Raw genomic sequence first — 26,786 nt, 5'->3', positions numbered from 1 at the left:
CTTTTTAGACTTACTTCTGCTTGCTGGTCAACTCTGTTATTACTGCACAACTCTGACTGAATAGTTTACTCTTGGGCATTGATTGCAGCTAGTCTTCAGAAAAATGTCATATTCTTCTGTTAAGAAGTATGGTGGAAGTGAAATGTAGAGCCTCGAAACTGTTGAAAAGTTCCTGCATTTCTGACAGAGTAGAAGGTGTGTTCAGGATGAATTGTGGAAGAAAAGATTTTAGTTGGTGGCCAACAGATGTTCAACTGTCAGTGAAGACTATTTGAACTTTCTTGTTCTTCTGTGCCTTCTCACTGGCAACTCTGAATTTGGCAGACATGATGTTTGTGGCTTATGCTTATAGGGACAAAAGATGTTTCCCAACAAACAGCTGACAGTTGTGCCATGTGTAGGTCTTTTCATATAGGTTGCCTCTTAAAATTCAGACTTTGACCAGATGATTGTCGATACTATTTCAGAACTGGTTAAGAGGTGGTGGGTGGCCAATAAAAGCCTCTTGCGTAATGAACAAGTGCAGGTATAAAGCTCTGAAAACCTTCAGTTAGAAGATGTTGTGTCTCATCTTTGTGCCACTCTGAAGCCTTTCAAATGGAAGTATATTGAAGAAAGAGATAAGAGCTGATGTTCTGCTACTCTAAGTTTTATAAAAACCCATTTTTATTTTTTAATTTTTTTTTTTCTCCACGGTAGAAATGTTGATTTAAGATGGATGGGTAATGGTTTCTCTTTTCATATAGAGATCTGAATAGGTGTGGTTTGGTCACATTTTAAGATGCTGTTCCATAGCTATATACAGAAGTTGCCTTTGGGAGAGGAGTTTCATGGGTGGTGGTTCAGGGAGTATTGTGGACTAGATGGAGCATGCTTGATATAGTGTTACTGCGTTTTGTATAGATATGACTTATCTGGAATGCTTAACTGGTAGAATAGGAACTTCTTTTAATGTTATGAGGTCCAGGGGCATCTCTTGTCTCTCATTTTGAATGGAATATGTTACCTTTCTAAATGATTTTAAAAAGTAATTAGTTCAATTTAACTGTAGCGTTTCTTGGTACGTCAGGGAACACAGTACAGCCAGCTCCAAAGTTATTTGATTTTGCTATTTCAAGCAGTCTTCTTCCAGCAGCTCCCCAGCATGGTATTCTAACACTTTTTTTTTTTTGCTTTAATTCCTTTTCACTGAAGGAAAAAAAGAAAATTTAATAAATACAGTTATTGAATATAGTGAAAGTCAGAACTGGATTTCAGCAGACAAATCTAGTTAAGAGTATCTTGAGGGAGGTTCTTTTAGTTTAGCACGCTGCTAAAGATAATAAGATTGAGAATGTGTACTGGCTTGCGTTATCAGCTTTAATGTCAGGAAGGTGCAGTAGCACAAGGATCCTAGATCTTGAGAGCTGCCAATGTACTTGGTGCTCATTGTCTGCTGTGCTCAGTAATTTTGGAAGACGATGGATTTTCAGAGAAGTCCCTGAGCTTATTTGAGGTGTGGTTAATCTTCATCCCTTTGGATCCTGGCAAGTAGTGGTGTAAGTGTTGTGAAGTAGCTTGTTTATTTGGAGGGTAGAAAAGTGATGTTAGAGGCATTTCTCCTTGTTTTCCTTCCTCCCTGCTTGCCAAGTCTCTCTCTTTATGAGTCAGCCTTATTATGTTACTTGGATATTATTTATTGTGACAATCAGAAATGTGCACTTTATTTAAGCGTGTACTAGACTGTGTTCCTTGTAAAAGAGGTGCTGTCATTCCTTGTTAGAATAAAGACTCTGTATTTTTGAGGGGAATATAAATATTAGTGCTCAGAGCTTGGCTGTTTATTTTCTGAGCTTTTTTGGTAGGATTTGAACAAAATTTAAACATGGGTTATTTCAGAATTTTAGTAATCTATTTCCCGGATTTAATGGATAGGAAGAAATGATGCTAGTAAGTCTGCACTAAAATAAGTTACCTCAAGAGACAGTAGAATACTCCCTGTGTGAACATGTGTACTCAGAATTTGAAATTGGCTTGAACTAAGCTGAAGGCATTCACTAGTTCCACATGTGAATGTCCTTCAGAGAGAAATAGATGCAGCTTTAGCCTCACTTTGCTGCCTTTAGTGATAGTTTCTCTATAGAAACAAGTTCACAGTATGCATGTGCTCAGTTTGCTTCACATAAATACTAGCAGGATTTTTCTCCAGCTAATGGGAGTGTTCTGCCTGATTATCATATATATTTTGGAAGCTGTGTCACTGTTAGAGTTATGGCAGAATTAATGTGTTTGAGATGATGTGGTTGGTTTCCCCCATGTAGTCTCTCACTTGCTCTTCCCAGGTGGGATGGGGGAGAAGATCAGAAAAGCAAAAGCAAGGAAAAAAAAAACCACCCACAACAAAAAACAACCCAAACTTGTGGATTGAGATAAAGACAGTTTAATAAGTGAAAGGAAAGAAAAAAAACCAAAAAAACCCACCACAAACAAAAATCAAGTGATGCAAAAACACTACCAGCGGACTGATGCCCAGTGAGTCTCTGAGCAGCAAATACTTCGGAAAAAACCTGTCCCCCCAGTTTTATTGCTGAGCATGACATTGTATAGTATGGAATGTCTCTGGTATTTCAGGTCAGCTGTCCCAGCTGTGTCCTCTCCCAACCTCTTGTGTGTCCCCTCGCAGGGGTGGCAGAGGCTTTGATGCTGTGTAAGCGCTCTGCAGCAATAGCTAAGGCACTAGTATGTCACCAACACTGTTTTGGTCACTGGTGTAAAACACAGCACCATAGCAGCTGCTGTGAAGAAAAATAACTCTGTCCCAGCCAAACTCAGTGCCATCTCTGCCCCTTTCATCCATATCATTTGCATCGTGCACAGGTGATATCTTGGAGTTGTTTTTAATATGTCCTGTAACCTGATTTTTGGAGTGTGATGGATATCTGACATTCTGATGGAAAAATAAGGAGCATCATACGATGATCTCGTCTATATTTAGGTTAGTATCATGAGACTTTTGCATGCCAAGCATTATACATTTTTGCTGAGAGACCTTGTGGAGGACTTTGCACTTTTCCTTGCCACTGTTGTGTCAAAGAAACCTCTTTGGCCTCCATTCATCAGCTCTGTAACTTGGGATCTCATGAAGCAAACAGGAGTAGACATCAGTTTCAGAGCAGCAGCAGAGAGAACGTTTTGAGCCTTAATCTACCTTATGAACACTGGAAACATTCTTTAGCTACTCAATATTTAATGAGTGTATTCAAGTAGTATTTGCAGCCTTATTTGGGGGGGAAAAAAAATCATAGGTCTTGTTTTTAATCCTTTCCACTATAGACACAGTAATGCATGTAGTGGTAGACTGTAGATTTGGGACGTAGGCACTGAGTTGCCTGTAGCCTGCTGCTGAGCAAGAAAAGACCTGTTAAAGAGAATCTTTTTCAGGGCCTTATTTGTGGTTTTGTGAGCTTCTGTGGTAAGTCGGATGGACTTTTTAACATCAGTTTTAGCAGTATAAATGCAGCAGTGAGAACAATGTGCAGAGCCCACTCTTACATGAAGTGTAGTTACTCCATCTCCCTTCATCACTGACTTCGTTCAGGTTAGGGGAATTCAGTGTCTGTATGAGAAAGAGAGGAAATATGCAGCAAATGAGTCTGACTAGCTAGCCCAGGTCTTGAGTGGAATGAAACAGTTTGATTGTGGGAACTGGTAAGGGGAAAAAAAGCCTGCAAGAATGTTTGCCTGGCTGCTCATGGGGGTTTGTTTTGCAGTAAGCTCACCTGAGTGATGATTGGTAACAGCTGGCCTGCTAATTTTCAGGCAGACTAAGTGCAAGGTTGTTGCTCATGATAAATTAAATGCCTTGGAGAACCCTGACTGGTTTGTTTTTTAAAGCAATTATTATTGTTACTATGCTTTTTTCTTTGAACCATCTTAAATGCTTTTTACCCAGTCAAATTTAGGAGGAAGGTTGCTGTGAGTTTTTCCCAGTGCAAACATGACAAAAGAAGACTTCTGTTTTTTTTTCTTTTCTTCCTTTTAAAGGGCTGACAGATAAGATTTTGCTATGACAATGATTGTGTTTGTGTCAGCTGCAGTCGTGGAAGTCTGTGTTGTAGAAGTATAGTCAGCCACAGAGGTCACTTGGCCACTGAAAGGGCACAACTTCATGCTGGAAAAGTGTCCTTTTAATGTGCACTTGCCAAATTTGAATGTATGAAAACTATGAATTGAACTGACAGTGGAATTAATCTGTATTTTTATGTTATATTTAGCTAACAGCAGTCTTTCAGTTGATTACAGAGGGTGGCGGGTGGTTGTTTTTTTGCTTTCTTACTGGTCCTATAATTTTTTTTTTTAGGAGTTGAATTAAAAAGTTATACACATGTATTTTTCATTCAGGTTGAAGAGGTAACTAGGACATGTAATTTGAGATGAGAAGAGGTTGGAATAGACCTAGAAAAACAAGGGCTGTCTAGCCTAAAAGGATTTGTTGATCTATAAGAAAAATCTTTGTTTATTCTTCGTAGTAAGTTATTCTAGTTTTAGGTAATATTACAGTAATTAGAAGTTACCTTAAATATCTTTTTTTCTTTAAAAGTAGATGAACAACCTGATCTAGTTGAAGATGTCCCTGGTCATTGCAGGGGGTTGGACTAGATGACCTTTGAAGGTCCCTTCCAACCCGAACGATTCTATGATTCTTAGTTTTTGTGAGTTTTGCAGTCCTTAGAAGGTGTGCAGTACAGATATTCTCATGTTCCTGTTGTGTTGAAGAGGAAACTGCAGATGAAACACCAGTCACCTGTGTGCTGTGGTATTAAATACTCTCTGCTCTGTTTTTGTTGTTCTTAGACACTTCTAAAGCTCCTGGAGTTGACGGTCATATTTTAACTCCATCACATTGCATTCTTAGGTTGCTTGTGAAGTTCACTCCTCATTTATCTCCACAGTACCTACAGTCTATGACCCTTTGTACTGAATGCTTCAATATGGTTTTCCTGAGGTTTTGGAGACTTGAGGATTTGTGTCTTTCTTTAGGTAGACTTAAGTACTTGTAATACAAAAGAACTGGAAACCTGAGCAGATCATGTATTTCCAGCTAAAATACAAATGTGAAAGTAGCATGTCATTAATTCATTGTAAATACAAGTATTTGAGATAGAAGAAAATTGAGCACTGACCAGTATCACTAACATTTGGTCTTAATGGCAAGAAGATGACTTTCCAATGCAGAGGTGTATAAGTGAATTTGATTTCTTGGATAGCTCATAATTGTACTGTTCTTTGTTCTTACCAGTAATGAGGTTTTAGGGATGTGGTGAAAGAAGGTCCTTAATTCAAAATCTGCTTGTGTTCAAGAAGAATTGGTATGAAATATATCAGGAGAGTGGAAGTGAGAACATCTCCTGGATCGATGTTCCTCCATTTGAAATTTAGCTTTATAACTGTGTACAAAAGATAATATTGTAGATGCCATTTTGAAGTAACCTGGAAGAAGCTTGTACATAGTCTGTAGAATAGTCTTGGTTATACAAAACACAGAGACAAGTCTTTCTTGTCCAGTTTTTGCCAACACCGTATGAACTACTTACTGCATTCATTAGGATGTGCCATGTGGCACCAGGTGACCTGTTGTGAGAATCAGCAGTTGTTATTTGGGTTGAGAGCTGCACTGGATTCAGAACTGGACTAAAATGAACTTGTTCAAAAAGATTTTTATTGTGGCTCTGTTCAGATCTAGGACAATATCAGTAGTGTTGGTACTGCCAGGAAAAAAAAGTGCCAAAAAACTGGAGGCCCTGTGTTCTTGCTGCAGGGTGGTCATTGAAATGTAGCAGTAAATAGCCTTTTGATTGCAGGGTGAGTGGTGGAACCCTTGTCTACTTTGCCCTGTTTCATTTGAGAGAAACTCTTTTCGCCTCTGTAACATAACAGTTCAACAGGAAGGCCATCACACTACAGATAAGACATCCGAATGTGCTGCAGTTTTAACCCAGTTCCTAAGAAAGCCTTAGGCTATGTCTCACTTTTAAAAGTACCCTTTTTTGCTTTGTGTCATGGTGACTTGACAGTGATACTGAAAAATGCTTAAATTTGAAAGAGTGGGTTTTAAAATGTGGGTTTTTTTGGTGTAATAAGTCTTGCGTGCTGCTCTTTGAACTCCACGGTTTTCTGCCTGTGGTGTCCTTTTTATTTCCCTTAAAATTTGGCTTAACGTTAGGTCTGTCATATCTGGATATAAATCCTGGACTTCCTTTTGTTCAAAATGATATTTATTTACAAGGCAGAAGCTAAGCCTCATCCTGTGGATGGCAGAATATTGGCCTCTGTGAGAGGAAACTTGTGTCTTGATTTGGCTTAGTGTTTATTGGTTTTGTTTGGGTTTTTTGTGTTGTTTTTTTTGGGGGGGAGGGGTTTGATGGTTTTTGGTTGTGAGGTGTGTTTCTGCCCCCCCCCCCCCCCCCCCCCTTTTTGTTAGTGTTTGGTCTTTGGGTTTGGTGGGGTTTTTTTTTCTCCATTTTTAATACAATCCCCAAGGATTTGCCCCGCTGTGAAATCCTGCAATGTTCCCCAGCCACACAGTGATAGCAAATCCTCTCATGAAGTGACCTCATGGAGGCTTTGTGAAGTGGTTTATTTTAGTACCCTCTATTGATGATAATCCTCTTAAAGTATGTTCTTGCCTCTTAACTACTTTGAAATTGTTGGAGTGAAAAAGCTTCCATTAGTGATGTTTTTTCCACTGCAGTTTTATATTCCTGTATTGTAGTTATCCTATGTAATTGGTCGAGAAGTTTATGCCTCATTCTGCTTATGAAAACAAATAAAACTTACGTAATAAGTAGCTTTTTAGTAAATATTCGAGCTTTTTCTGCAGAAAAATACTCTGAGGCAACCCTAGTCAGAAATGCTAGTTGCATAGATCTAAAGAGTATCTTCTGTGTGTTTATTGTGTTTTAAGATGTCTATTAACTAGGAAGATGAGGGAAAACAAATCAAAACAGGTGATATATCTGTATATGTAAGAATAAGATTATGTGTGTTCTTAGAGGGAGAAAGATGACTGGCAAGAAAAAATGCAATGTTTTATTTCCTCTAAAGGAAAAACTTTCAGCAGTCCTCTGTACAACTTTTTCGAAGTTTCTTCTAATAACAATGAAAATCAGAATGATATTCTTCGTAGAGATGGTATTTTAGTATGTGGTTTGATAAAGAGAAAAAAGGTTGTCTAGTATAATGATCTTTTTATTTGAGTTTGTGTTTTAATGGGATTCTTAAAAGCAATGCTTTTTAAATCAGACTGCCTTTACACACACATTTGGCACAGTAATAATGCACACTAGTGGTTTCTTTAGGTTATCTAAGTTTCCTGATCTAAAATTAACTTGAATAGGTGCTAAGCTGTGAATTAGGATGTTTTAAACTCTATACGACTTTCTACTTTTATGTATACACAAGTCTTATTGGTATAGAGTGTTGCTATTCTCTGTCTGGGGGGAGAACTAGAACAAACAAGTTATTCAGAGTATAAAGATCCACCACCAAAACATGGTTATTTTCATCCTGATGCAAATCTGATGTTGTAGATCCACAAAGGATCATTCTGACTTGGAACTGAGTGGAAGGCCAGACTGTTCGCAGGTCTTGGAAATCATGGCTTTTCTGTGAGTTTGTAAGTTACACTGGGAAAGTTGATTCTGTTGTGTGATACTGGTTGTGGAAGAACAACTCTTGCCTGATCTAGGCCAGGAGAAAAAATACTCATGATGAAAAAATCCCCTGGTGAAGAAAACAGTCGCACTTTCTGTGGTGGTTGCTTGGATATCTGTTATCTAATACAGCTTGCAAAAAATCTGGAGTGAAGCAATTCATGGCTTCTGTAGAACTGGAAACAGACTGTCCCTGTGACACATGGTCTGAACTTGATCTTATTTTACTTTACTTTCAAATCCCATCAGTGTCACCAGCGTCAGTATTTATTCCTGGTCAGGTCTCATTACTGCCCCATCTTTTCCCTTCTGATGGGACTGAGGGAGAAGAGGGGGGAAAACCAATCTAACTTAAAGTAGTCCTCAGGATAGGTGTGGTTTCCACATTCAGACCTTTCCATGAAGGAAACTTCTATCACTTCCACCAGGTATTCAAATGAACTTACTCCTTGGTGTTGCAGGGACTGTGGTAGAGGACTTCAGGATGCTCAGCTGGATTAGCTGGACCTACACAACTGCTCCAGTTTGTTACTTTTCTGTTCTTTCGGTGTCAGTTTCTTAAAAAAAGGAAAGTGGTGAAAGGTCGATTCTGGCTGGACTTCCTGTTTTATGGTCTTTGTCATAACTTCTGGTGTTACTAATGGCTCAATTCTTGTAAAACTTGGTTATTGAGAATAATTTTTTGGCTTAAAAAGAATAATATGTGATATAAATAAGAGAAGAAAGAGACCTTGATTTATCCTGCTGGGATTTCTGCTTTTAGGATACCTTTATGAGATGGTGTGGTAATACTTTTGTCTTTCTTTCCTTGCTGGCTTTTTTTTTTTTTTTTCTCTTCCTAGTTTTCTTTTGTAAAATGAGGTCTGGAAGAGTTGTATTGTTTTTCTACGTTAAGACTAATATCAGTAAGTGATATAATCAAACCCTTGCAGGAAACAAAGATGTGGTATATAGGGTATATATTCACAATGAGTGAATAGCAAAAATGGCAGGTTTGGGGTTTACCCATGAGTTTAACAGAGATTAAAATTTATTTAATTCTCAATGGAGATTTGGATGGAATATTTTCAAAGGAGATGATGAATGTGAAGAATTCAGAAGCTCTTAAATAAGTGCTTCTGAACTTTTGGAATGAAATGGGAATTTGAGAGTAGGTAGGAATATTATGAATATATATGAATGTTTACTTTGTTAGTTCTGGCAGGTAGCATAGCCTAGCAGAATTAATAAACCATGTTACTTACTGCCAAGAGTTCTTGTTTATATGACTTTGGAAGTACTATACTCCCATGGGAGTAGTACACCCTTAATTTACTGTAAGAGTTGAAGAACATTAAGTAGACTGTTGCTTACATGAGTGGGTATTATTCCAGCTATTGGGAGGCAAGTGTGGGACTTGATGAAGCCTGTGAGATGTATGGTGGAGTTCCGTGTTTCAGAAGATGTTTATCAGAGAAACATGGATTTATTTTTTTTTTGTCCTCTGAAATGTACTGATTTGTGAGGCTGGTTAAATCTATTTCTTTTATATGTGCTTATATAGATAATGCATATTAATGAAATTATGAGAGTTTTTATGTGTACATGTATGTACAACACAGTTAACATGCTTGTTTTTCTAACATCACTGATCTTTTTGGCCCATAATACGTGAGAATATAAATTAAAATCTAAAAGTAAAGTGCGGTACAGAAAGGATAAATATTTGGGTTCTCTGTTAAGGAGCTGTTCTTGCATTCAGTATTTATAATTACGTTATTAAAGCAGTTCTGTTTCTACTGCTCCATCATTTCAGTGTTGTAATTGTGCCTAATCTGCCTACAAATGCTAGTCCAGGATGCAAAAGGGAATTGACCAGTGCTCAATTATAAAAAATATTTTATGGAATGTGAAGCATCTTAGTTTTGATTTATCAGAAATAATTCGTGTCAACCTCTCTTTTAAAGCTGAAGTGCATTAGGTGCCTTCTACCACTTGAGTGGTGATGTGAAGATCTGTGTGTAGCTTCTAAAATTGCAACCCTTTGCAGAGTTTCAGGTTTCATCCCGGTAGTTGGCTGTGGGCTCGATGCCATTAGGGTTTGCTACGTTAGGGGTTTACTGGTACTATTAGGTAACACTGGAGAACACATTAGATACTGCATTGCACAAAATGGCTCTCTCGTGTTTCTCTGGGGTGAAAGATGACTTCAATTATTAACATCGTTAGACATTTTTTTTTTTAATTGAAATACTTGCTGTAAGTGGATGATTCAAACTCTCTGAGCTAGTGGTTACGGAGTTGACTTGACTTCAGAGCCAGAGAGCAGGTCCTGCTGAGCTGTTTGCTCCCACACCAGCTTTTATGATATACTTCGTTCCCTGCTTGTTTTGATCCAAAAAGTAACATCTGAAATTGAGTCTAGCTTTTTAAGAGTTCTATCTTTCATTTCTGGAACATGCTGTGCTTGTAATACCTCAACTGAGGTGTTTCTTAATAGGTTGGAGAGTGGAGAAGAAATAGTTTTGTATTGTTTTGCGTGGGTCAGAGCACTGCTAATGTGCTTGGCTGCCATAGTGATAAGTACTATAAATATCCAAATATATGAGCCAACAACTGGAAATAAATTCATAAACACTAAATTCTTTCCATTATCAAAGGCAGCAATTGAAACATTCTCTGCTCTCCCACCTCTGGCTCTGTGCTCGTAACTGCACATCAGAAAACAAAATGGACATGCAAAGTCTCTGTCTTCTCATTTTCATGGGGTGTAGAGAGAATTGATCAGCAAACTCTTTGGGGAAAAAAAAGAAGTAATTGTGTTTAAGCCTGTTAGTTGTTTGTAAACGGTGAACCCCTCTTGTTTTTTTAATACTGTCTAGGACCTAGTGCCAAGAAGACTGGGTAGCATTCCAGGTAGCAGCACTTAAAATAGCTCTGCATTTCTTATATCATATGATATGCTTTGTTTAATCATGGAGGCTGTGCTCAGTAATGCTGGGGATTCAGTCGCTGCTCAGGGAGGCGTGTGGGCATTGAACCAGCATCTCATTTAGGTGGTAGGTAAACCACACTGCTGGGAATTCAGATGCCAAACTGATTTTTAGAATTATGGGGTGGGTGTGTGTTTGTGTTGTCTTTTTGTTTTGAATGCTTTAGGAAGTTTTATCTTGCAAGACTACAGAAATTATCTCAAATACATAAGTGTGAGTTTGGTTACAGTTCTGTTCTCTACAGTGGATCAAGTCTTTTAATCTGATCATTTTTAATCATTTGTAGCTAGTGTTGTGTTTTCATACAAGGGAGGATGGATTTGGTGGACCAAATGGTGCCTGTCATACACATAAATTGGCAAAGGAACTTCTGGTCTTTCAGGATGAGAAACATTCTTTTAAAGCATTTATCATAATTAATGACTTACGTTTCTCATGTTTTCGTTGGATTTGTCACTTTCATTTAATTAGTGTGCTAGTTTATAAAATTTTTCAAACACAGTAATGTGAGGGCACTAAACTCTGTCTTCTCTCTGGCGTAGACAATGAGTGGACAAACTAACTTCTTTAGAAATGAATTACCAGTGAAAGAATAGAGAGGTAATAAATTGCTGTTAACGTTTTTGGTTTGTGTCTCGATTTTTGTTTGTTTTTTTAAGAAATTATTTGCAAAGCTAATTATTTTATTGGGATAAAAGAGGGTAAGACTACACTGGGCATTATGCATTTCTCTCCTAATTTGTTATCTGTTTATTTAAAGATGGTTATAGATAAGGCGGATATTTCAGCCTTTTCAAAGGACACAAATGGCCTTCAATTTTCAGGATATTTCTAAAAAAATATACAGGTTCAGATGAATAGTATATAACTATCATTACTTTAGAAACAGACTGCTATCAAGTGAAGAAATACTAGTAAGCAATAAGATCTGCATATAGATTCCAGGAAAACTTCAGAGTAATATAGTAATGTTATTCCGATGATAATGTGTGAGAGTGGTTGGTAGTTGGTTGTTTTGTTGTGTTGTGGTGTTTTTGTTTTTGTGTGGTGTTTGTGCTGGGTTTTTTGTGTGTGTGTGTGTGGGTGTGTGTTTGTTTTTTGTGGGTTTGTTTGGTTTTTTTTTGGTGTGTGTTTTGTTTGTTTGTTTGGGGTTTTTTTGGTGTATGTTTTGTGGTGTAGTTTTTTATTTTCCTCCCCTCTCCTACTTCTAGCCTTTAAAACTATCTTCGGTGGTGGACATACAAGGAAGTATAGCTCCCTTCTGGAGGGCAGGCTTGTTTTTTACAGAACAGAAATCCTCCTAAGAGTGTAAGATTCAGTTCTAATTATAGCCTCTGAATTAACACTGTTAATTTTACTAGTGCTTTATTAACATATGCTTGGACTATCAACTGTCCTCCAAAAAAAGCAAAATTAAGTCCTCAGAGTGTGTGTGGGGAAGGTGGAGGTCTTGGAGGCAAGGTTGTTTATGTGTGTTACAGAAATGTGAATCCCTCTCCTTTGTTTTATGCTGTAGAGAAATTATGTATTAGAAATGGAACAACGTTCAGTTATTGTTGGTCTTAATATCATGGCTTCACAGATGCGTCTGAAAAAAAGAAAATATCAGAAGCTAGAGTCAACATGGTAAAAGCTAGATGGTGCAGGAAAATTGAGGTTTTTCCACATCTGTTTATTATGTTGTAATCAGTTTTGTAGGATGGAATTTAGTAACTTTACCATATCTTCTTGCTGCTGTTGCTTTCAGAAATGTTTCTGTTAGTAATAGGAATGTCAAGTTCCTTTGGCAAGTATCAAGTTTTTGGTTGCTATAGGAAAATGCTGAGAATTCCAGGTGAGTCTTCCCCTTTCCCCCCCAGTTTATTCCTTCTTTTCGTTCTGCTTGAATTTGCAAAGTTTAAAATATATACATTATACCAGGGTAGCCACTATTGCTCAGTGGAGAAAGGTGGGACGAAGCAGGTGAGGTTTACTAAGTGACATCAGGCTTCTTGTTGGAACACTTGGCTCCTGTTCTTTATTTGGGAAACAAGGTTAACAATGCTTAATTTTTGAAGTATAAAATGTGACTTCTTCTGTAGGAAATAGAGCTACGCTTAAATCCAATTTAAGGTTAATCCTCAGACCTGAGCTGGGTTCCAGATGGTGACCTACATGTGGAGTATACTGTTGATTTGTTACCCAAGACCTAAGGTGTCCAAGAAACGTGAATGGAAGGAGGGTGTCTTGTATAGTAAATGAAGGGTAGAGTAACAAAACTAAGAATTTAAAAGGTAGAAAATAGCTAGGTCTACTTCTACAATACTGTATTTTGCTCTTGTGTGTATTCATTTTATGTTATGGGGGTGGGGTTTTTTGCTTGTTTTTTAATTAGGTTGTTTTAGTATCTTGGTTTTTCCCATGTCTTGGTAAGTAATTAGGTAGGCCAAGATTGTTAGGTCCTCAGCAAACCTATTCCAGTTGAGTATAAGCTACTGTTAGGATATCAGTCTTTCACCGTTAGGGGATCAGCATCTGAAGGGGAGAGACTTCCCCAGTGAGCTAAATTATTCCTGAGGCAACAGCTGAATTTTTGGGATTCCTGGCAAAGATTTCTGGCCCTTGGAAGGGATTAGTGCTTGATGCAGGTGTTCCCAAAGTGCATTAAGTAAATTGCTCATGGTACGTTAACCACTTCCAAGCAGTACCTAGCAGTGGCAGCACTGCACCAAGCTGGCTGTGGTTGGTGACGTGGCCTGACCTTTGCCTGCAGCAGGGGGAAGGTGGAAGGAGGTGGACAGACAGTCTTGCACTGTTGTACAGAAGCCTGTGTGATACTTGGAAAGGTCACCCATTAAAGGGTTGTCAGGCATTGGAACAGGCTGCCCAGGGAAGTGGTTGAGTCCCCATCCCTGGAAATATTTAAAAGACCTGTAGATGTGGCCCTTAGTGATGTTTCAGTGGTTGACTTGGCAGTCGTAGGTTAACGACTGGAGTTGGTGATCTTAAGGGTCTTTTCCAACCTAAATTATTCTGTTCTATGATTATAATTTTGAGCTGAGGTCCCAAAGTGAGAATGCAGAGGTAGACTGGAAGGATGACTGCTGCATGTAAGGCTCAGATGGGGGAAATCAGGAGAGGAAATGGGGTTGGAGTATGAGATTGGGAGAGAAAATGAAGATTAAGGTATGTCTTGTCTTCCACGCTATGTAGACTAGTGTAAAGATGAAAGCTGCTGCTCCTGTTAGAAAGAACTATTCCTGGCAGACTGTGAACCAAGATGAGAGGTCCACTGCTTAATGGTTAGCAGAACGGGTACCAGATGAATCTAAATATGATATTTTTAAGCTAAAGACCATCTTAGTAAGAGCAGAGAGAAAAATCTCAAAAACCTAGCCAGGAACTCTAGTCTCCTTGGAAGCTGAAAGTAGGATTTAACCTTCTAAAGTTACTTGACATGAAATTGTAGGCTCTGTTCCTGACTACTTATGAATAAAATGTAAGGGATTGATATACACCTTGGTCAGCAACACAGTTTTAACTGCATGGAATGACAGTGCTCTATGGGAATCCTCAGGTTTTGCTGTGGTCCCTTGGGTTAGAGGGATTCTCTCCTTTTGACTCTCCTTGTGTGAGACTCTCCTTGTGTGCACCTCCTTTTACCTTCATGTTTTAGATGAGGTGGTTTCTCTGCTGAAGGGTATCAGCCTAGCTAATCTGGGAGTGCTGTTGCGGGAGATGACATCTGAAGTAAGTTAGAACGTTGTGATAATACAAATAAGTTTCATTTGGAGCATGAGAAAGTACAGCTTCTGTCTTGGAATAGGAAAGTGGAGGGGTAGGTATGTTCCTGCTACTGAGTGTTCTCTTACAGATAAGAAAAATACCCAGGACTTCTCCCCTCTGGAGGGCAGGGGTGGATTTCTGCTCTGATGAGCCAAGTTACTCCATTTTTTTTGGAGTTATCCCTAGCTGGGGTGACGAAGTAATGCCAGCAAGAGGGAGTATCTGGTGGCTGTTGAAGTTGATGGTATTTTTGGCACGGGTATCTTGCAGATTCTGAAAGGAAGGAGGACACGTATATTGTGACATCCATAGTTTGTTGTGTTGTTTTGTGTTGTGGGGTTTTTTTTGTTTGTGTGTGTGTTGCTTGTTGTTGTTGTGTGTGTTGTGTTGTTTTTTTTTCCTCAGCCATTACTTCTAATGAAGGTCCTAAAGGGATATTTGATTTCTGCATGTCTTCACCGTTAAGTGCTTGTTGCTGGAAAATGGAATTGGAAGCTGTAGATGGCCTTCATAAAAAGGCAAATGCAAGTTAAGATCTAGGCTTTTAAAAAAAAAAAGAAACAACTAACCACAAAGTTAAAAAAAAATCCCTGTGGAAGTGTAAGTTTTCACTCATACTTTTATTTCAACAAAATGAAGTTGCCTGATTACGTGACTACTGTTCTGGAATGTTGCTTTATCCTCTTATTGGGGGGTCGGAATAGAAGCTGTTAGTATAAAAATTGTTCTACTTAGTTATATAACTATTTCTTAAAATAGCTCCAGATTGCTGGAAAAGGAACATAGATACTATCGGGTACAAAATTTCTTTTTTGTTCAGTTTCTGCTCTTCATATATATAGAGCATCCACATTTTGTACATATTATTTTTATTATTTTGTGGTGGCCAGTTGAGTGTTACTCACATGTACTCATACAGCAGCATGTGAACATTGTGCAGCACAGTTCTCGGTCAAACACCGTGTATGTGCGGCACTAATAATAGCACGAAAGCTCAATGCAGAAGAGCTGGTAAGCAGAGGGATACACGAAGAGAAAGCATTGAGGATGGGGGGGCCATCTCTTTGTGTGTGTGGCAGTTGCTGCTGTGAAAGTTTAACTTTGAAAATGAGGGTTCAGAGCATCCTTTATTGTGTTTCCAGAAATCACAATTATATTTGGCACTGGGTGTGTGATGTCCTTGGGATAAGGAGGCAAAATGCGTAAATCAAAAGGTTTGTTGTATTCTGGTAAAACGAGTTCATTCTTTTAGGACATACTTTGATCTTAACATGCTCAGTTTTCTTATCTAAGGACGTTTTATGTAAGGTAGCCTTTGTCTTTGTAGATTAATTTAGCAGACAAATCAGATTCAGAAACCCAGTTTTCATTTTGGATGGACTTGGAAAGCTTGGACCAATAGTAGTTATGAAAAAATCTGTTTCCGTTGACTGACACAGAATAAAAACTTGCTCTTGGGCTTACCTGCTGTTTACTTTTGACTCTGATCAGGTACAGTCAGTGAAATGTTTTCTGCTTCAGTTAAATACCCCATAGTATTGTATTTGCCTTGTGTGCTTTTAATGAATCTGTACTTCAACATTTCTCTGACATGGACATCTGTAATAATTGAGTACAGTAGGGAAAACAGAATAGAAACTTGCAGTAGTTGACTCTGGTGTAATGATTTCTTTCTGCTGAATAATCTTTTCCTGTAAAACATCTCTGCTGCTTTTTGAGCTGTGTGCTACCTTGTTGAAGCTGTCCTTGTTGCCACAGCACTGGGACCTGACTTGATATTAGAGGGGCAGCCTCCCACCTCTGTACAGTGCTACTCTTCTTTACAGCTCCCTGTTAGATCATCTTCTGAATATGGGCTTCATGTGAGCGAGCTAATTTGACCCAGATCTGGCTCAAAAGTAGGAAGTTATTAAATTTGTTTGAAGATGTTTCTCTTCTGGAGTAGTGGATTCCCCATCTGAGTATTATTAGCCTAGATACTGCTAGGCAAATTGTCACAGCACAGAAATATTAGTAGGCAGTACTATTTTGTATTAAATAGTAAAATACCAGTTATGTTAAAATCCCTTAAGCAGTATGTGTACCTGGGGTCTGTGTGATATGTTGGGGGCTTGGAGGTTTTCTTCTTCTTTCTAACTTTTTTTCCATCTGCACGCATATACCTAGTGCCTGTTAAAACCTCAGTTTTATCACAGTAAATCCCAGGAGTTTTACTGTACCACTCATAGGTGTTTCCTTTTTCTTGTTTATTTGTGGAGTTTGTACTTGCTTCCTCTATCAAAAACTGTTGCACTAGCTTTGTACACTCTCTGAAGTCAACTGTTGCAAAACACAAAATGTTGTTAGAAGTTTTTGTTGAGCTTTATTTGTTGAAATAGACTGGAAAGGTTTTATTATTTGAGACTTGAGATAATCGATACTGCTAAACAGCTACTTTAAAGGAATTTTTTTTTTAAGCAGCATGTGGATCATTTGACCTGCTATCTTCTTGCACACACAAAAAAATCAGCTCTGCATTTCAAGGGAATGTACATTAATTTTTAATAGGGGATGGTTTGGATGACAGGTCATTCTGCCAAATGTCTTTTAACTTCAATTAATATTGGGAACTTTAACCTCAAACCTTACTGCAGTAGAACATAGGAGAAAACTAACACTACTGAGCCTGTCTCTTTCCTGTGTAGTGGTTTTTAAGCTGATAATGTATGATCCTCAGAAAGCAAATGTATAATCTTAATTGTGTCCTTCATTTTGGCATTGATTCTGGTTTGATCACCCATGTACAATTCTGTGGGAAGATACTCAGATTGCCTCTTGTCATCTAACTTAACTGATGGAATTAGGAATTTTGGCTCTTGAAGTGGTCACTGGAATGCAGAGATTGATTTGTAGTGCTAAGGCGACATCATATGAAGATGCTGCCCTTTCATGTGGTCATTTAATTGCTTGTTCTTATTGCTGGAATCTAACAGCTTCACTAATGAGGCTTTTGCCAAGTCTACCATCTTGGAAAGTGTGGTAGAAACCTGATGATGTACAGTGATGACTTCTCAACTATGGGACGCCACTTTTTGAATAAATCAAGCTGGAGAATGCTGTGTTCTGATGAGTGGTGTTCAAAGAGCAGACTCCTGAAACAATATTTCAGTACCCTAACTACTATAATTGAATACAATTGAATTAGTAACTTTTATAGGCTATGTTCCTTGTCAATACTGTATTCTGGAGAAGTAAGTAAATCTGAGTGAAATAAGGGCAAATTTTTGTGTTAAGCTGAAAACAGGGCTCAAATAGTATGAAAGTAGGGAAATACAAGTAAATGACTTTCCATCCAGCGAGATCTGGACGGGCTGGAGAGTTAGGCAGGGAAAAATTTAATGAAATATAACAAGGGAAAATGTAGAGTCTTACATCTGGGCAGGAACAACCCCAGGTTCCAGTATAGGTTGGGGAATGACCTGTCAGAGAGCAGTGTAGGGGAAAGGGACCTGGGGGTTCTGGTGGACAGCAGGATGACCATGAGCCAGCACTGTGCCCTTGTGGCCAAGAAGGCCAATGGCATCCTGGGGTGTATTAGAAGGGGAGTGGTTAGTAGGTCGAGAGAGGTTCTCCTTCCCCTCTACTCTGCCCTGGTGAGACCTCATCTGGAATATTGTGTCCAGTTCTGGGCCCCTCAGTTCAAGAAGGACAGGGAACTGCTGGAGAGAGTCCAGCGCAGGGCCACAAAGATGATGAAGGGAGTGGAGCATCTCCCTTATGAGGAAAGGCTGAGGGAGCTGGTTCTCTTTAGCTTGGAGAAGAGGAGACTGAGGAGTGACCTCATTAATGTTTATAAATATATAAAGGGTGGGTGTCACGAGGATGGAGCCAGGCTCTTCTCGGTGACAACCAACAGTAGGACAAGGGGTAATGGGTTCAAGCTGGAACACAAGAGGTTCCACTTAAATTTGAGAAGAAACTTCTTCTCAGTGAGGGTGACGGAACACTGGAACAGGCTGCCCAGGGAGGTTGTGGAGTCTCCTTCTCTGGAGACATTCAAAACCCGCCTGGACGCCTTCCTGTGTAACCTCACCTAGGTGTTCCTGCCCTGGCAGGGGGATTGGACTAGATGATCTTTTGAGGTCCCTTCCAATCCCTAACATTCTGTGATTCTGTGATTACGACTAAATACTTTGTTATTGAGCAAAATAAAATTACAGCTTTTTTCTTGTTCAGTGACAATGACTTCGTGTTAAGCTTCATTAACCAAACTTCAGAACATAGTTGTTTCCCACTCCCCCTTTTTTGAAAGTTGGGAGTATTATCTTTGCTTCTTACACTCAGTAGGATTGTTGCAACCTTATCACCTCTCTAGCAAACAAGGGAGAAGGTGAGTTTGCTGGAAGGGTTGTGGAAATGAGTGAGATGTTGCAAATGGAAAACAGGAAAATCATTAACTGTAGAAGAGGATAATGAAGATGATACCAAGTGGCCAGTTCATTATAAGTTAGATAGGATATGTTAGGCAAGCTTCTGTTAAAATACTTTCATACATATGTAGCATTCCTTTTATTCGCAAGGGTATCAGAGAAACTGTTTACTATTTGCTGGAACTCAAGTGTTAGCTCTGTGTTTCCTTCCTTGGGTGTGTATTCTGCCCTAGTACTTCTGTGTACAGCTTTCACTCTTGCCAACACTGCTTTCTGCTCCATTTACTAAAAATCCTTCAAACTGCTCTTGTAGTATTTTTTGATTTCTGCAGGTTTGAGGCTGACCTACCATTTATTCCTTCTCCCATCTCTCTACAATAACATTGCTCAGGGGTAGTAACTTGATCAATATTTCATCACACATCTTACTCGATGATGATGCTGTTTGAAGGGAAGTAATAAAAACAACAAAATTGCTTCAGATTTTAAAGATTCTGTCACAGCTGCAACCTTTAAAGTTTGCATTTGTATTATTCAGGCATGTACTGTTCATATTCTTTGTGAATTATGTAGATTTTAAATTACCTCTGCTTCTAAAACTAGCAAGTTTGTAGGTACGACTTGTGTTCTTTTTGGTATGCAACACAGTAGATTACAGGAATTAGTTCGAATTAAAGTAGAACTGCCTCAGAGTTTACTATGCACTTGTTGTGTAAAACAGTCCTGATGGATGCTGCCAGTGTGGTAACTGGTGATGCTGGAAGCCAGTGAACTTACTTCTTATTTCTGAATAACATTAAATGAACTTGCTTCTGAACACCATGTGACTTTTTGCGTTGTGGGGGTAGGTGTGACATAGGCAACTCAGTTTACTGGCAGTTAAGTATTTTAGTATTTAGCGTTCTTACTTTAGTATTAAATTATATTTTGCTTCTACTAAGTTTTTTTTGTTGGTGGTTATTTTGTTTTGGTTTCCTCCTGTACAAACGCAGCACTTTGTAAACAAGTACTGTTTAGGAATAGTATGAGCAATTTTGGCCTGCTTTCTCATACAGAACTTGTTAAATGTCTGAACAGTTCTCTCCTGTGTTTGCAGCGCTTCCGTTTCTGATACGGCTATCTGTGATGCATGCTTGTATTTGATTATTCTTTGGAAGAGATTTATTTGCAGAGTTTTCTCCATTCACCTCTTACATTTTGACATAGTAAACTTGAAATAATATGAACAGGGCTTGTAAAGAGAATGGTGAAGATTCTCAACAGTAAAAACAAAAACAAAACCACAACACCAGCGAAAAACCACAACCAAACAAAAAATCCCACAACAACAAACAAACAAAAAACCCCCACCTGACCCAAATAAACTAACCAAACCCAAACTGTTCCTGTGACTGCTACTGCAAAGGCATGTTTTTGCTTCCAGAGGTGTTGAGTCAGTCTCTGCAGGGCTTTTTGCTAGGGCTGGCCTCCTGCCTGTTTGTTTTGAAATGTCTCTGTTGGCTCATTGGTTTATCTGTGCTGCACTAAGGCCGGTCCAATTTGTAAGCAGGTAGGTAGGGGGGAACACGTGTGTGGCGTGAATACTGCTGTCATGGCACGTCATCCCAGGGTCTTGTGTCTTTTGACCAACTCTCGGGAGAGTTAAACGCTTCTATTGTTAAAGTAGCTGTTCTGCAGAAGGTTTTTGGGAGGCAGCCACATGCTGGTGTGGTAGAGTGAAGGCTCATGGCCACTTCAGTAAGTCGTATGTTGGACGCTGTAATTGCTTGTGGCTTGTTGCCGGGCTCCATGCAGTTAAGAGTTACAGAGCAGTTCAGAAAAGCGTTCAGAAGAATGGACATCCTATAATGGATGTAAGAACTTCTGTACACTAAACCGCAGTCAGGTACAAGATCTTCAGTTTCTATAGTGGAGGCTTGACTTCCTCTATTTATCTTCTTCCCAGTTAATAAGAACAATTCAGTTTATTTTCCTGGATTGGGGTAATCTGTGTCAGTATTTTTGGGGGGTGGGCGGGGAGGGCAGGAAGAAAAGGTCAGCTGTTTTTAATACTGGTGTTTTTTTCCGTGGTCAGGGCTTTCTAATTATAGCGTGGATAGAATATCAAATTTCAAAGTCGTTCACACAAGGAAGGTTCTCTGTTTTCAATGGCGTTAGACACACATGCATCCCATAAACACATGCAGCATACGCATTTTGGTTTCGATTAGTACTGGGTGACTGTATTAGCTGATTGCTGTTGTTTGATAATATCTTATTGGCACTAGTGAAGAACTTCACATATAGAAATATATCTTGTAGAGGGGGTTTTATAGCACTAGTGTCACTTTGCAGCTAAAGAAGTTGTTCAGAGTTACAGTGAAACTTTTCTGTCTCTTGAGCGGTAGGCCTGGGCAACACATGAGGATTTTAAGCAGCCGAATGGTTGTGTTGTGTATTTGGCCTGAGAAATTGCTTCAGAGACTTTCTTGTTTCGATAAACATAGTTGGCACTAGTGATTTAAAAAGCATAGCACAGGAAAAATGTGAATGGGTAGGAGGTGTTCATTAGTTTTATATTGGAGGATTTCTTTCTTCTCCCTCTTCTTCAGAAGGGAGTGTCTGCTGTGCTTTCTGCCTGTGTTTAGGTTTTTATTAAGACGAAAATTGATTTTATTACATTACTTTCTATGCCAGATATGGAGTAATGAAGTAGTTCAGAAGTGTAACACAAGATAGTAAGAAAGACATATGAAATACTCTTCTTTGTGGCTTTTTTTTTTTAATTCCGTCTGCTGCTGTTATGGGGTAGAAATCTTATGGTGTGTTTTTAAAATGCATTTTCTTCAATACTCTTATTTATTTGATTTGGGAAGTATTGGATCAGGTATTAAAATGTCACACCTGTTAGAGAAGTGCTCCAGAGAGCTTTGTAGTGGGCCCCCCCAAAAGTTATTAGGATAATTGAAGAGCAAAATTTGACGTATAACATTGATGCTGTTCAAAGGAAAACCAGTAGCAGCTAGAATTTTTTTTCTCCTCTCTTTAAGTTTTCATTAGTGAGAGCAGCCTTAAGCATTGAAAGACTCTGGAGTCACACAAGCCAGGTGAAAGAGTGCCTGTAATCTTCAGATAAATACTAGCTCAGTTAAGTGAAAACTGAGTAATGCTGAGAGGAGAGCACTTTTAGTTCTCAACTAGGCATTTGCTTGCCCTTGACGGTACGGAAGGGAAGAAATCTACTGCTTGGATCAAGTAGTCCTTGGCAGGATTTGGCCAGATGGAGATTATTTCTGTGACTACAGTAGTAGTTATGTCTTTTAAGTTTCATGGTACTTTCTGGGTTCTCTCTTATTTTAAATGAAATTTCTGAATGTCATGCATTTTGTGTTGTGAGATGTTTCGGAATGCAGACCGGCTCTCTTTCCAGCTGAGCATGCAGTCAAGGCAGACTGGAGCAATATGCTCTAAGAAGTGGCATGAATTTCCTCATATGTTTCACTAAGCGTTAATGGGAAGACTAATTAGGACAACTTGAAGCCAAAATTGCTGTGTTTCACTTTCAGATTAATTATCAGACACGTCCATCAGCTGTAGTTGGATGTATATGGCATTCCAAGTATAAATCTGCTAGAGGCATTTAGAATCAGAAGTGAGGAAAAGAAGTTTGAATCTAACTCAGGGCTTAAATTTAGAGTAGAACAGGGAAAAATAAAAACCTATCGTATATTAACTATATTCTAATAAAAACAGCTGAAGATCATATACTTCTAATAATTATAGGTTTTAATTCTAGTTGGAAGACTGTGTGTAGGTGATGTTAAATCAGTAATTCAGACTGAAAATGCTATATTGAGTACTACTATAATTTTTTAGGTGTGGAACTGTATTTAACTTTTGCAGATCTATGCATACAGATAGGGTTTCTTCACTTACCTTTCTCTTGCAGATGTGACATTTCTACTTGTAGAAATATGTATAGCCAAACATATGGGTCCCCATAATCAGTTCTTTTTGAATTCTAATATACTTTGTTTGGATATAAAAAAGCCTGTGACTGCTCCTTTCTCAGAACTGACTTTGTGCAGTGTCAGATTCAGCTCTGAGTAAGGTATATAACAAAAGTTAGTTTGCTTTAGTGCTATAAAGGCAGCAGCCTCAGACTAAGGAGTTACCTGTACAAGAAGAGGTGCATTTCTTTCTACTATGTTTTCTTCCCTACTCTAGCTAGGAGAGTAGGAGGAGAGCAGGAGTATCTCCCTGCTGTTCTGCTGAATGCCCCCAGAAAGCAGGACCCTAACCCTGTACTTTGCGTCTCATAACATAGATATTTGAGACTCCAGCTCCATCATGTCCTGTACCTCTTTCACCTTCTTGTCACTGCTTTGGTGTCCTCAGCCAGAGATGACTGAGTACCTTTATTCCTGTTGCAGAGCAGGCTGGCAGCTGCAGGCCCTGCCATGCAGTGTAGCAACATGTACCTACCTGGTTTGTAGTGGCTGGCTGTGCAAGTGTCAGCTGCGCTACCAGGAAGGCAGAGCTGAGAGAAGCTGGTTCTGCCTCTGCCAGGTGCAGTTTAGTTACATGTGGCAGGCATATCACAGTTTTTTGGAACTTGTAGTATTGCATAGCTCTGCCTCCACTGATGCAATAGCCGTGGGCACAGATGTGTTTGGTCAGAAGACCACAATTCCTTCAACTTGAAAGGGGTTGTGTGGACTTCTGTCTTCGGGTTTAACATGTCCCACCTCCTAAGCAATGTCAAGACAAAAAAAAAAAAGCCAAGGAAGAAGTTTCTCCCTGCAGTATAGACTTTTTAAGAAAGTAGTGCAGGGAGGAGTGGGAAGATCTTTCCTCTTGCATGTAAAAAACGGTACCTCACCTTTATTAGCAACATGATCCATCAGGTAACAAGCTAGTAGTATTCTTCTCTCCATTTCACTTTCTCCAACGTGAGCATTTTGTGTGTATTTTGTGGCCATCAGCAGCATCCTGTGATTAACACTTAAACCGTTGGTCTGTTTCAGCCAGCTCTGACAGTCTTGTCAAGTCTTAAAGGTATTAATAGCTGTGTTCTGTAGCTGCTGTGAAAATAGGTGGCTGGGTAGAGGCAAGAGACAAGGTGGTGTGGGCTTATGCTCTGAAACAGGAGGGTACATGGTGGGACAGTGACTCAGTAGGAGGCAGAAAGGCTTCTGCAGAAATTCCCACCTTAGGAGCCCTGGCTCCTTTAGGAGCTGGAAGACAAGTGTGTAATAAACAGGTCTCAATCCAGGAACTAGATTTTGTGGGCTACAATGTATTTTTTCTCATGAGGAGTGTGGCTGTAGGGCTATTTTATTTTGTGTTGTGCAAGGAGTGAGGAAGTCTGGTCCCAAACAGGAAGGAGTATGCAAGTTGGGGATAAGGATGTCTTTATTTGGATAAGTAGAAAAAGAAGTGCTGCCATTTAAAAAAAGTTGTTGCACCATTGGAAGCTCTCTTACTTCTCTCCGTGGCATGGTATATTGAGTCAAATAGATCATTTGAAAGGGTGCCCAATTAATAGTGTGTTCTGGCTTTCACTAAATCACATGAACCTAGTACTAGCCATCAGGCTGGGTATGCCAATTCTACAGCAATTGTGTGTGGTGTGTTTTGGTTGTGTGGTTTGTTTTGTGGTGTGGGTTGGTTGTTTGTTTGTTTTCTTCCCACTGGGAACTCTTGTACCAGCTGACAAATCCCTAAGAAATAAGTTCTCTCTCAGTTAGGGTGAGAGAAATAGGGAGAGTGTATCTGTCTCACTCTTGGCAAAAAGGACCTCAAAGGAATCTTTCAATTAGAGCACTTTCATTCTGTCTATCTGCCATTAACTTAATGAGCAATATGTGCTTGCTAAGGTGCAGCCATGTGACTTGGTAGGAGCTGATCCTCTAATGAGAGGATTAGGTGTTTATTTCTGGTTGTCCACAGCCTGTGGTGCCAAGCACATGTCGCTGTGCGTGTGAGAGCGCTCAGCCAGTCCCCAGCAACCTCTCCTGTATCTCTCAACTTTGCTTTTCCATCCCCTCCTGAATATCACCTCGCTCATTTATCCGTTCTTGATATTTTAGCTTGAGATAGAAACTGTGTGTAGTATAATTCATGAAATCTATGTGTTATTGTGTTTGGGTCTGTAAATAACACAAAACCTAAATGGAACATAAAATTTTTCAAAATCTTATTTTTTTAGCAAATCACCTGGGGAATTGTTGTGGTTGAAACCACAGCCAGCAACTAAGCATCACACAGCTGCTCACTCACCTCCCACCCTGCCCCCACCCCCTGGTGGGATGGGGGAGAGAATTGGAAATGTAAAAGTGAGAAAACTCGTGGGTTGAAATAAAGACAGTTTAATAATTGAAAATAATAATTAATAATACATTGTAAGGAAAAGAGAAAGAACAGAGTGAAAGAAAACCCAAGAAAGACAAGTGATGCAAATGCAGGCAGTTGCTCACCACCAGCTCACCAATGCCAAGCCAGTCCCTGAGCAGCAACCCCCCAGCCAACCTTCCCCGTACTTTTATTGCTGAGTATGACATCATAGGGTGTGGAATATCCCTTTGGATATCCCCCAGCTTCTTGTGCACCCCTAGCCTACTCGCTGATGGGGTCCTGTGAGAAGCATAAAAGGTCTTGACTTTGTGTAAGCGCTACTCAGCAATAGCTGAAGCATCCCCGAATTGTCAACACTGTTCCCAGCACAAATCCAAAACATAGCCCCCTACTAGCTACTTCTGCCCAGAGCCTGAAAATTGTATCTGTAGCTGCTGTTGCCACCGCTTAGTACAGGTCTCTTTTTATGATGGTGGCACCACCTGAGCAAAATAAATTTGAAAATCTCCCACTTCAATAGGTTTCGATTCTCATAATCTTGAATGGTTCAGAAGACCCTCTTTTGTCAAGAAACCCGTTTACTTCTATTTTTGCATTTCACCTCAAATTTGATGTTTTCCCTCTGGGCACTGATGTTAATATATGAGTTCTGTATTTACTTACTTACATGATAAATCTCTCTTCCCAGATCATTCAACTTCAAGTGGTACATCCTCGTTTAAGCCCAGCCGATCACTGGTTTCTATTCCCACTGCCCATGTGATGCCGTCTAATGCCAGCTCTTCACTCTCCAGACACAGGGAAGCTTTCAAGTCTGATGGATCAAAATGGAGTACAAGCTTTGTACGGTCAGGAGGAGGCCGAAGTCCGGGTGCCCTGGACAATTCTCTTGACATGAAAGATGCAAGACCTGTAAGAAAATGGTCCTCCTTGTCTAAACTCAGCTCACCAAATACCTTCAGCCAAGATGGTAGTAGTCATTCAGTGGACTCCAGGGCTAGTACAGACAAAGCTGTGTCACCACAGTTAAGGACAAATGGGCCGAGTTGTTTGCATGATAGCATGGAGTTGCTAAAAATTGAGGACAAAGAAATGGGGAAAAGGCGATCTTCTCTACTGGACTGCAAATACAAATTTGAAACGTGCAGCAAAGACGATTTTGTTTCAGATTCCTCAAGTAGGAGACATGCCTTAGACTTGACCTACAGTGCCTTACCTGAAAGCAAACCTACGGCAGCCAGTTGTGAAGCTTTCGGACAGAGATACGCAACTCTGGGACAACAGGCTGTGGGTGGAGCTCCCATACAGCCAGCAGTGAGGACTCAAATGTGGCTTAAAGAACAGTTACGTGCAAACCCTCTGGACTGCAGGACTGCTGGGGAGCCCTACGGTGTAGCTGCATGGCATGTGCAGCAGCCTGAAGATTTTAGAACAGGAGGTGAACAGCCTGTGCAGGTAAGGCTAAAGCTTGGTGTTTGGTGCCATCATGTGGCACCATGTGTTATATCTAAGGAATAACATCAGCCAGATTTTAATAAAATCAGAAAGTGAACAGATCCTCTTAACCAGGTGATGATGATGTTTTTAAACTTTGGGAATGCTACTGTGTGTTT

General features: G+C 39.5%; 1 protein-coding gene across 3 annotated transcripts in view; it reads left to right on the top strand.

Moving 5' to 3' along the window:
• Positions 1-26,786, top strand: part of CEP85L (centrosomal protein 85 like) — a 151,443-nt gene that overhangs the window by 52,568 nt on the left and 72,089 nt on the right. For all 3 annotated transcript variants that reach the window (XM_065630892.1, XM_065630891.1, XM_065630893.1), the window contains exon 3: positions 25,862-26,628. In XM_065630892.1, the coding sequence (XP_065486964.1) occupies positions 25,862-26,628 (767 nt within the window). The remainder of the gene's footprint in view (positions 1-25,861; positions 26,629-26,786) is intronic.

The sequence above is a fragment of the Caloenas nicobarica genome, chromosome 3 (genome assembly GCF_036013445.1).
Source record: "Caloenas nicobarica isolate bCalNic1 chromosome 3, bCalNic1.hap1, whole genome shotgun sequence".
NCBI lineage: Eukaryota > Metazoa > Chordata > Aves > Columbiformes > Columbidae > Caloenas > Caloenas nicobarica.
The sequence above is the reverse complement of the archived record's forward strand: the minus strand, read 5'-3'. Positions and strand labels throughout refer to the sequence as shown.